The sequence below is a fragment of the Eschrichtius robustus genome, chromosome 9 (genome assembly GCF_028021215.1).
Source record: "Eschrichtius robustus isolate mEscRob2 chromosome 9, mEscRob2.pri, whole genome shotgun sequence".
Taxonomy (NCBI): Eukaryota; Metazoa; Chordata; class Mammalia; order Artiodactyla; family Eschrichtiidae; genus Eschrichtius; species Eschrichtius robustus.
The window spans coordinates 62,056,805-62,068,224 of record NC_090832.1 but is presented as its reverse complement, the minus strand read 5'-3'; the positions used below and the strand labels follow the sequence as shown (position 1 = coordinate 62,068,224).

Genomic DNA, 11,420 nt, shown 5'->3' with positions numbered 1-11,420 from the left:
TGTAATAAAACGCAGTAATAGGCCAATGAATGATATGGGAAGTACTTTATCATGTGACACCACATAACAACAGCTATATTTACAGCTGCCTAACCACAGTGTAGATTTGAATAGGGAAGATGGCTCAGAAATAGCAGTATTAGTGATTCAAGTACAAGTATTGACCTTTATTTGGTAAAAGAAAACAGTTTTGATAATTGAGTTATCGGAGTCTTAAAATACATTTTTATATTAAGAATTCTTTTTTTCTTGAAAGAACTAGTTTTGAACCAAATATAAGGTAGGTATAGTTTATTCACATAATGAAACTGCATTTGAATACAGCTTAAAACTTCCCCATCTCAGTCAGTTTTTCTCTTCTCAGCATTACAAATGCCTCATTCCATCATCATGCTGAATTCCTCAGCAACTTCCATACCATTTCCAGGGAAATCCCTGGAAAGTAGGGAATGCCTGTCTTCCCTCAGAAAGACACTGATAACCTGGAATTTTTCTTACCACATTCTCTGAAGATTCCCACAACTCACACCTTCTACACTTTTGAGATATATTTTTTGAAAAAAACATACCACTAAGACTTTGAAAACCTAAATTCTGGGCCTGGCTATGTCATAAACTACAGAATAATCTTAGCTAGGTCATGAAACGTCCCCAGGCTGCTCTTCTCAGTTGGAAAAAAATAAGTCGAATTTGTTCAGTCCTTTGTAGTCCTTTGTTATCTTATGTATCTTCACAGTAACCCTTTGATTTAATAAGGCAGCACTATACTTTTTATAGAGGAAATTCAATCTCAAAGAGGTTACACAATCGACCCAGAAATCCCACAGGTAGTAATATGACAGAGCTCAAGTTACACAATCTCACTTAAGACCCTAGTACTGGCACACACTGTGCTCAGAGGTTTGTTAAATGGATGAAGCAGCAATTTCCTAAGTCCCTTCCAGTGATCACACTTTATATTTCTACTTGCTATTTTTTCTCTTCTTTCAACCAGCATTTAAATTAGAAAAAAAATATGTATCTGATCACCAAATTCAATTTACCATCGTTCTCTGATTTATCCACTCTTTAAAATTTTCTTGTATTTCTATGCTAAGTCCAGAGAAAAGTTATTTTTTTTTCAGATAGGTTCCACTATGCCTGTCTCTCTGAAAGCTTTTGAACTTACCTGTTTGTCAAAGCAGAGACTGCTAAAATTTTAAACACGCCAATTCCTGTTTATATTTTTAAAAAGTTATTTCATACATAAACTAACCACCAAAATTGGAAGGTGAAGCTTTGAATGTTAAACAAGGGATTCAGGACATTTCCCAAGAGGTTATATGATCAATTTAAAAGCTGATGATATGACTTGCCTAAAGTACAATAACTCTTTTATTTATAATAAATTTATACATGTGCTGACTAGTCATACTGATATTACATAAGAACATATGCCTAAACCAAATTAAAGTTTAAAAGAGAACAAAATTAATTCTAACAGCAGTCCTGAAAATTCAGCAGAGCTCAATAAATAGCATGCTCTCACAAGGAGGGAGCTTAACACATTTGGTAATTTATATAATTTAATATGCTAAAAATGAGAAAATAAACAGGGTACAGGGATGCAGAGTACATAAAGGAAAAGTCATTTCAAGATTCTCTTCATTTTGATTGTATTGCTTTCTTGCCTTCAGGGGGTAAGATTTTGACTTCAAAAGTAACGAAATATTTGAGAAGGGAATTTACATCTTGCTGATCTAGATGGTATTCTTCAGCTATTTTCTCAGCAGTCCATGTGTCTGGATAAAGTTTATGATTATTGAGAAGTGTCAGTGCCTCTACAATGGAAATTTTGCCTTTGGGAATGTTCTTAACATTCATCATATCAGAATGATGGTCTTTTGGCAACCTGAACTCCTTTGGCTTCTGAGGTGTTCCAGCATCCTTTACCTAGTATCAAGAAACAAAAACCAAAAAATAAGCTTTCAAGATGAGAGCGAAGATTTGACACCTACTTTCATGATTCTAGAATCTTTATTATTCTTCTTCAAATAAATACTACCCATGATTTTCTAAACTATATTTTCTCATTATAATGAGTCATAGTTCAATGGCACTTTTGCCATATCACCATTTCATAACCATTAGTCAATCATTAGAAAATTTAGGTAGTTCTAGAAAATAATAATCAAATGTATACCATCCACTTACCACATTATTTCATATATATTAAAAGAACAACAATAATGCACTGATTAGAAAACATAAAAAACTGCTTTAGAAGGGCAGGATTCTGATGCTGCTCTAACGGCATACTTGATAATCTCCATTCTGTTTCCTAGTTTTGTATTTCATATTCAGTGCCTCCAAACACCTTGAATGAATTCAAATATTGCTAGAGATCTTGCCTCTTCAGAGAAAATAAACTAATGCCTCCAAGACCGCAATAAGTATAAATAAAACTACCTATAACACCCATCTATCCATCTGTCTGTCCCACCCAAGCTTAACCCTTGCATTTGTGCTCTGTATTCCATTCCTCTATCAGCTACACCAACCATCCCTCTTTACCTTTCCTTTCAAATGCACCCTGCCTATTACTGCTGTTTGGTCAAAATATGAAAATGCTGTAGTCACCAAATTTTACAAACACCCACCAAACCCAAAACCAACATTTCTTTTATGACCAGTTTCCTTCTTTTTAGTTCAAGTTTAAAAGAGATACTTGTGATCTCAAATCCAGAGGATTAGATCTGCATCCACAGAACACTTTTCAGGCTTTATCTGAACTCACTACAGCACCTGACACTGCTGACCACTCCCAGGGACACACAACTATCTTTCCTTTGGTTTCCATACCACCCCTCTCCTAGTTTTCCATCTGTCTCTGTAGTGGTTCCTTCTGTTTCTTTTGTGGACTATTTCCCTTCAGATGCCCCGTAAATGTTAGTGTGCACCAAGTTCTAGCCCAGGCTGTCTTCTCACTCTACACATTCCTCCCAAGCAATCCCACACACCCCCTTATTATTACTAGCTACGTGTTAATGACTCCTGAATCTGATCTCAAACCTCGACCTTTCTCCTGACTTCCAGATCCAAATTCCCAAATGACAAATGGCATCTTTACTTGGGATAATCTATAAGCACATCAAAATCAACATGTCTAAAACTGAACTTATCCTTTTCCTCTGAAAATCCGATTCTATCCCCATACCCTCTAGCTCAGTGACTAATACCACCCACCTACCATATCCCACTCCAAAACCCAGAGCTTCTCTTACGTGATACCTTACATCTCCCCCTCTCTCTCATTACAGGCAATCAACGACCAAATCCTGCTGATACTACCTAAGTCACTCTCCAACCCGTTCACTTCTCTCCCAGTCACTAAATCACCCTTGTCCAAGCCAAAGTCTCTTGCAGGAACTACTGCAAAACCCTGGTCTCCTCTAACTAGATAAAATGCATTTCGTTCCTTCCCAGCCCACTCTCAAAACTGCCCCCAGAATGAAGCAAATCTGATGTCACTGTTCGACAGGAAACTCTTCAATGATTTCCCACTGCCCTCAGGATAAAACTCAAATTCCTTAGCAAGACAAATACGGATCTTCATGATCTGGCCCCGATTACTCTCTACCCCACCTCATTTCTCCCAAATTCATCCCTCATACTTTCTCCTAACTGTACTGAACTCTAAAGGCATCACACTCTCTCCTACCTTCATACTGTAACTCTGGCCTGAAATACTCCTAACAACTTCTTCACTTTCCACTGATGTCCAGAGACATCACAAATCATTAAGAAAATTATGAACTGCCCAAAAGAAAAAAAGGGACATAGAACATAAATAGGCACTTCAACCTTTTCTTCATTATCACTCTGCGTGAGTCTTTTCAGACTTTTCCTAATACCCTCCCAAGAAATTTTAATACCACTGTATATCTCCTATGTATTATAACTACATTTCTGTGTTTTATACATAAGAAGTGTTAAATGTTTTTTGCTCCCCAAGAGCCAATTTTCGAATGAGTAAGTACATGTGAGAGAAACAATACTTAGAAATATTATCTAACTCCTGCCTAAAATAACATAAAGAACATGAACATCAACCCCATACATATATTTCTTATGAGTATATGGTGATAATTGAACCCTATAACTGCTACTGTGTGCAACAATTTACCTACCTTATTGTACATGAGTTTTATATCTCTTCTCTAGTGAAAATCATACTAATAACTTTATCTGTGCAAACCGTCTATTGCCTATCTACAGAGAGAGACAACCAGAGAATTTTAGAATGGAAAGATAGGAATTGTCATTGGCAATTCCCTCTCCTTCAATCAAACTCTTCCTCCTACTTAGAACCTTCCTGCCCCACAAACTCATCTGGTTAACTCCCACCCATCCTTCAGGCCTGAGTTTGAATGTCACTTCCTCAGAAACCATCCCTGATCCTTCAGTCTCAAAAAGGTCCCTCTGATATGCTCACAGTGCCTATATTTCTCCTTCAGAGAGTTATTAGTAATTATGTACCTATGGTTGCTCATCTGTTTAATGCCTGTGTCCCTCACAACACTATAAGCACCGTGAAAGCAAGGACTAGAGATGTTTTGTTCTCTGTATGCAAAGCACTTGTGCCTGCCACTTACATACACGTTCCCGTGCCCAGTGTATTCTGTGATCTCCCTATCTTTACGTATTCTATCTTAATAATATTCTTAAAAAACAAAATAAAAAAAAAAACAAGCACCAACAACACAACACTAAAGGAATCTCTGAGATTAAAACATACCTCAATCCACTGAAGTATGAGAAAATAGTATTAAAGCCCTCCCTTGGTCATTCCAATGACAACCACTAGAATACCTTACCAAATCCTACAAATTCTGAAATAATACCAAATAATTCACCGAGTTGCACACAATCACTACTTTCACAAGTCTTTTAGAATTTCGGAAAATATCCAATGAACGGAGGCATATGTGTCTGGCTTAGACTGCTGTGCTTCAACTTTGCCAATGCTCTGCATTCTGGTCACAAGCACACTGACATTTTTACACTTGCAGAGCGCTCACTCTCTTTTTTACTATTTACACTTCTCTTGGTCATTCTCCTGGAGCCCCAAAGGGTTAAATTATGTATTTACTTAATTAAAACACACATTACCTGCACAAAAGACACGGGATCTTTGGAATCGACATACACATCTTTTAGTAATGACAGCAGTTTGTCATCTTTCCTAGCAATTTCTCCCTTAATTTCTGGATGGCCTAAGGAAAGAAAAAGAATGTCACAATATTTAAAGCCAAAGAAAATTTCCTCTAAGATCCTAAACACTTAACACAAGACAGTCACTTTTAATTTTTTGCTTAATCAACAGTCACTCGAACACTACAGAACATGTTTTAAGTGTAACTCAAAATGCTAGGTCAAGCTCGGTGTCTATCATTCTGTTAAGACATCTAGAGAGTTCTCTTGCACACGATCCCTTCTGATTTTGATTCCTTGTATCAAGTCACTGAGCATTAATGACAAAAGCCGGCGAGGGCAGGGGCAGCGGGGTCACAAGCTAACACCGCCAGCACTACGAAGTAGGCGGAGCCGCCGCCTCCACCGCGAGCGCAAGGGGACTGTCTCAATGTCACCGGCCTGGTGGCTCCCCCTTCCCGCGTTCGGCTGACCCGAGTGACTGCAGCCGACCCCGGTCACCCCCACCACTGGACCGAGGTCCACCGGCGTGGAACAGCCCAGCCCGCACAGGCAGCCCGCATCGCGAGGCCCCAGGCGCCCTGGCCCACTTACTGCTCATCTGCTCTCGCAGGAGGTTCTTGGTGGAGGGGTGCCTGGGAGCGGCGGAGGGCTTCATCCTGCTGATTTCCCGTTCTGCCCGGTTCTCTAGGTTGAAATTCCTGATTGCGCGAGTCACCGCAGCCCCCATCTCTTCATAACATGATGCCCTTAAATTCACACCACACGCGGTTGAACACCGGCGCGGGCGACCTCGGGAAGCACCGGAGCATGCGCATGTCTGGGGTCGCCCTGGCCGCGCGCCGGAAAACGGACGCTGATTGCGCGCCGTTCGCCCCCCAGCGGTCGGGAGGGCGCACGCAGCGTCTCTGCCCAGAGTATCTCAAAGGGAGCGCGCCTGCCTCCGGGGCCTGGATGTGCTCCCACCTGTGGCCGCTTCCGGCGAGATGGGGCGGGACTTAAGGTTCGGACACACGATGGCGCTCCTCTCCGGAGACTGGTGGAGTCAGGCGGGAAGTTTTAAAGCAATTTCGTGCCGGGCCTCACCCCAGATTTTCTGATTTAATTCCTCCCAAGTGAGGCCCGGCGTTGGTTCAAGCTTCCCACGTGATTCGAAAGTTGCGGGCTGAGAAAGTCTCAGCAAATTGACCTTGAAGTCCTTTCACAGGTCAGTGCAACCAAAGAGGAAGCCAGTAAAAATGGAACTAATGGCACCAGGGTAAAGGAAGGTTCTAAAATGGACCTTTCCTGCTTTTGTGAAAGGAAATAATGAAAGTTTAATCATTCTCGATGAATATTTGTTCTCTCACTCTTTTATTTAAATGTCCCTTATTTTCCTGTCCCCTTGCCTGATGAGTTTGAATCTGAGCCGTGTTCTCTTTTTCCATAATCTTTTACATCCCTCTCTCATAACCCATTTGATCTAATTGTATCGATTTCCGTTATGCTGACCTTTCCCTTCTCTTGTGTATTTTTGATACTAATTTGTGTTATATCTCCATACTATTAAGTGCTGAGTCACCGCGTCATTCCCTAGCCTATTTCTCCTTTGTTCTGCCTTCCTCATTCTTTTTAAGCCAGGGAGACCTCCTTTAACTTAATGAAAGGAACAGACAGTAGGGAAAAAACAAACAAAAAAAGCGAGTGCTGTACATATTTTCTTTCTCTTTCTGTCTCCCTCTTTCCCTCCCTTTTTCCCTCTCTCCCTCTTCCTCCTCCTGTTTCTGAATGGATTACTGCGTTGCTGCTTTTATTTAAGATTCTTTAGAAATATTGTCATTAATCCATAATCAAAGAACCCACTAGGAAGTAGCAGAGTTTCCAAAGTTTACAGTATTTTTCAGACTGTGGCTGCAAGATCTGTTTTTAGTGTTCTCAGCTCTCCTTAGTGAAATGAAGGTGGCCTCGGCCTGCAGGGGCTTGAAGCAGGGTTTCAGTTCCCAGCCAGTGATTGAGGTCTGGTCGTGGCAGTGAGAGCACCAAATCCTAGCCACTAGACCAGTGGTCAGTGACAAAGCCCTGGCCCTACAGCTTTGCAGAAAAAGAATTCCCACAAAGACGGAAAGTAGTGAAACAAGTAAAGTATTTATTAGGAGAAAAAAGAGTACAGTACGTGTGGATAGACACACGGGTGGGCTCAGAGAGAGTCGCTCCCTTGAGGCAGTTTGAATCACTGTTATGGGGCATTTCTTCCAGGTTTCCTTTGACCAATTATTTTGATTTGCCTGATTCAAAGTCCGTATTTGGTGTATCTCAGGATCGTCCCACGTGTGCGGGCACATCTCTTAGCCGAGATGGATTCTACCTAAGAGGCATATGGATAGACAACATCACCTGGCATCACTCCCCTTCTGACCTCCAAGGAGCCTTTCTATGCATGTGTAGTCGGGGAGATCTCCTGACTTTGAGAATGAGGAATATGTGGTCTCATGTTCTACCTGGGCAGGGCCCAGCCTCCTCTCTCAATTGTCCTGTTATTCTTGTCTCAGGGTATCAGTCCACAGGAACGAACTCAAACCGTTCGCCCCCGGGGGCCCATCTATATCCTGCCTCAAAGTTAAAAGCAATGAAATAATTGATGTAAAGACAATTGAATTGAGGTAATAATTTTTAAAAAGAATCTTGAAGTAAAGAAAGGGGCCGTTTTATTTAAAGAAAAATAAGGTAATTATTACATATAATAATAATAGCAAAAGTTTTATAAGGAACATAGCTTCCACCATTGATTATCATGAAATGTTTCTAACTGGAATTGGTAGTCGGAATTTATAGAGGCTAAAACCAGTGTTCTCTGGTAGAGTTAGTTGGAAAGTTGTCCTGAAGGTGGCAGGCTGCTCCAAGATTTCCATCTTTGAGACAAGCATGCCTATAACTAAGTGCTTTATAGCACAGGTATTCATATTTCTATGGATACCAATACATTTTCGTTTGCCTCATGTATCCATGAGCAACTATGGTAGCAATTCCATTCACTGCCTGTTAAAATATTTTAAAAGTGAAAAACTCATTTTCATAGAAATTCCACTATACTTCTGGCAGCATGAAAAAGTAATGTGAGACAGAATTTACAGGAAGTGTAGGGGGCTATGGGAATTACCACATGAAAGAATTCCTTGAATTCCCACATTTAAGTAGAGTTTGGAGTCAATATATAAAGGATCATCCCACCTGGGCCAGCTGCTTTGCCTAATCCTGACCTGTTCAAGCCCTCAAAGAGCAGAACAGAAGGCAGGGGTACATCACCAGAAATGCACAATTGGCTGTCACCCCTTGGGAATCATCAGGAAATAAAACCTGAATCACAAATGCATAATTCCAGTTCCTCTTGTCAAATATGCAAATTAACATGAAGTCTGAACTCAGAACTCTCCCTGTGTTTTCTTTAGGGTTGAAGTCAGGTCCCCAAGGAAAGTGTAACTAGGATGATGTTCAGAATTAAGCATCTCTCTGTATGGTGTGTGATGGGTATGTACTGCTGAAGATCCTAGGGTACCAATGAAAAAACCCAGGGCCTTGCCAACACAACAGAATGGAAATTCTATGAGGACAGGAATTATTGTCTGTTTTGTTCACTGCTGTCTGCATCTCATTGAACAGTGCCTGGTACATAGTAGCTACTAAACAAATGTCAGATAAATATTAAATGAACCCAAAGACGAGAAGGGCCCCTGAGCTGGATGGAGTCTAGGCCCTAGACAGGCTCTCTGCCTGAACAACAGCCCCTCTGCCAGAAGTGAGTCCTTGTGAAAGTCACTCACTCTGGTAATGCTCACTTCTTCATCTGAAAATGGGAATGATAGTAATTATCTAATAAGTTTCACACCATTTAAAAATATAAAGTGTCTAATACAGTGCCTAGCTCAGAATATGATGTTCAATATTTGCATTGCTTTCCATTTTCCAGAGGAACAGAGGGAAGTTTGAAAAAGGACTAGATATTCTGAAGCCCTGGTCTATAGGTGAGTAAAAAAACTAAATACCTGAAAGTAAAGTAAGATTCGGGTTCTTTAAGAATTTAATTTTAGGGCTTCCCTGGTGGCGCAGTGGTTGAGAGTCTGCCTGCCAATGCAGGGCACACGGGTTCGTGCCCTGGTCTGGGAAGATCCCACATGTCGCGGAGCAACTAGGCCCGTGAGCCACAACTACTGAGCCTGCGCGTCTGGAGCCTGTGCTCCGCAACAAGAGAGGCCGCGAAAGTGAGAGGCCCGCGCACCGCGATGAAGAGTGGCCCCCGCTTGCCACAACTAGAGAAAGCCCTCGCACAGAAACGAAGACCCAACACAGCCAAAAATAAATTAAAAAAAAAAAAAGACTGCCCCTCACTTCAGAGGCCAATCTCAAGCCCAAGTTGTCACCTGTGCTTCTGACAGCTATAGATCCAAGGTTCCCACAACCTACTCTTTAAAAAAAAAAAAAGAATTTAATTTTTAAAAATAGGTATTCCAAATTCAATTTTTATTCTCTGATAAGCATGCTCAGCACATGTGGTGGCGTTGCTGAGCTCATTAAGGTTGAAAATTGGGTGGGAATCATTAGCTCAGAGGCACAAAATGCCACCTGCCTTTGCCTGTATTGGCAGCAGAAAGAGTCCCTTGCCAGTCCCTCCTTCACCCTCAATCTTTTTCTCTCTGCCTAGACTTTTACCTATGCGAACTCCTTCCTTTGAACATAAATCAAAGGCATTCTGTGTTCTCCAAAGGATTGCAGTCACTAAACCTAAGTGACAGGTGACTCAAGATGCTCAGGACAGTCCCCAGAGGTTTCATTGACCAAACCCCAACTACTAGTGAGCAGCACAGCAGATTTGTGGAGGAATGACTCATATCGGCAGAGGTATCCAGGTTCAGATGGAACTTCTCCAGGCCCTGCACTCCAGCTCCAGGGGCCAAGGAATTTGTGAGTCCAGCTGAGGTCATTTACCAGATTCCCAAGCTTAACCAGTTCCATGGTGATGCATAGTGAGATAGTGTTGTCGGTTTGTGAAACCTAGAATATTTCAGAAAAAAACCAAAACCAAAACAAACTAGGCTTGGGCAGATCCAGTATTCATACTGAGAAACACTAGGTTTCACAGATTAGAATTATCAACCAGCAGTTATACCCAGATGCCTGCTCTGTGGCTACTGCACTCATGACTTTTGTCGTTATATTAGTTTCCTATCGATAGTAACAAATTACCACCAAATAGTGCCTTAAAACAGAACGAACAGTAATGTTACAGTTCTGGAGGTCAGAAGTTGGAAAGCTGGAAATGGGTTTTAGGAGGCTAAAATCAAGGTGTCAGCAGAGTTGTCTTCATCTTGGAGGCTCCAGAAGAGAATTCTTTTCCTTGTCTTTTTTGGCTTCCAGACACTTAAAGCATTTGGCAGCCAGCAAATGAATCATTTCACTGTCATATCTCCTTCTCTGACCGTGACTCTCCTGTCTCCCTTTTCCCCGTATAAAACACCCTTGTGACTACATTGGCCCTAACGTGGATAATCCAGGATGATCTCCTGTTTCAAAATCCTTAATTTAATCACATCTGCAAAGTACCTTTTGCAGGTTCTGGGGATTAAGAGATGGACGTCTTTGGGGGACCACGTTCTGCCCAGCACAGTAACCATCTTCAGAATATCCGTATCTACGAGTGTGTCTATGATCAAATTAGTAAAATTCAAAACTAGAACGATGGAGAGAATGTCTAGGATTTTTTTGTTCAGCTCTACAGTGTTTATATTCCAACGAAACAAACTAATTGTTGAAACAATAAAACCATTTTGCTTGGGCAGTTGTATTCTTTCTGTCGGAGTTTGCCTAAGAGCCATGGTAGCTCACTAGCAAATTTGCCACTGCTTTGCCAGTTCTGTACACTGCACAGAGAAGCAATTCTTCTTGGGTCCCAAGTTCTCACCTTTCTGGAACACCTGTGTCTGAGAAGCCTCAGTGAGCAAGAGTATGTATCTTCCTTGTATATAAAGCAGCATGACAACTTTTCCTAATTATGGTGTCTTACAGACACCAGAGGTCTACCACCTTTCTCTTCTTCCCACTCCATTACTTCCCTCTCAGCTTAGAATTTCGAAATCACCCATCCATTCCTTTCTTTACGTTAAGGTTTTTCTCCTCTTCTCTGCTGTATCCACTTTTAAAAGGCAGGTATTCTTGGGGAATGCAAGCCATTTGTGGGAGAGTTTATCAGTTCTCTG

General features: G+C 41.3%; 1 protein-coding gene across 1 annotated transcript; it reads right to left on the bottom strand.

Moving 5' to 3' along the window:
* Positions 1-276: 276 nt before the first annotated feature.
* On the bottom strand, positions 277-6,015 carry NDUFAF4 (NADH:ubiquinone oxidoreductase complex assembly factor 4). The gene is made up of 3 exons (XM_068551023.1): positions 5,788-6,015; positions 5,152-5,255; positions 277-1,932 (listed from the first exon to the last, which is right to left on the bottom strand). The coding sequence occupies exons 1-3, from the start codon at positions 5,921-5,923 to the stop codon at positions 1,645-1,647; spliced, it is 528 nt and encodes a 175-aa protein (XP_068407124.1). The 5' UTR covers positions 5,924-6,015; the 3' UTR covers positions 277-1,644.
* Positions 6,016-11,420: the final 5,405 nt, after the last annotated feature.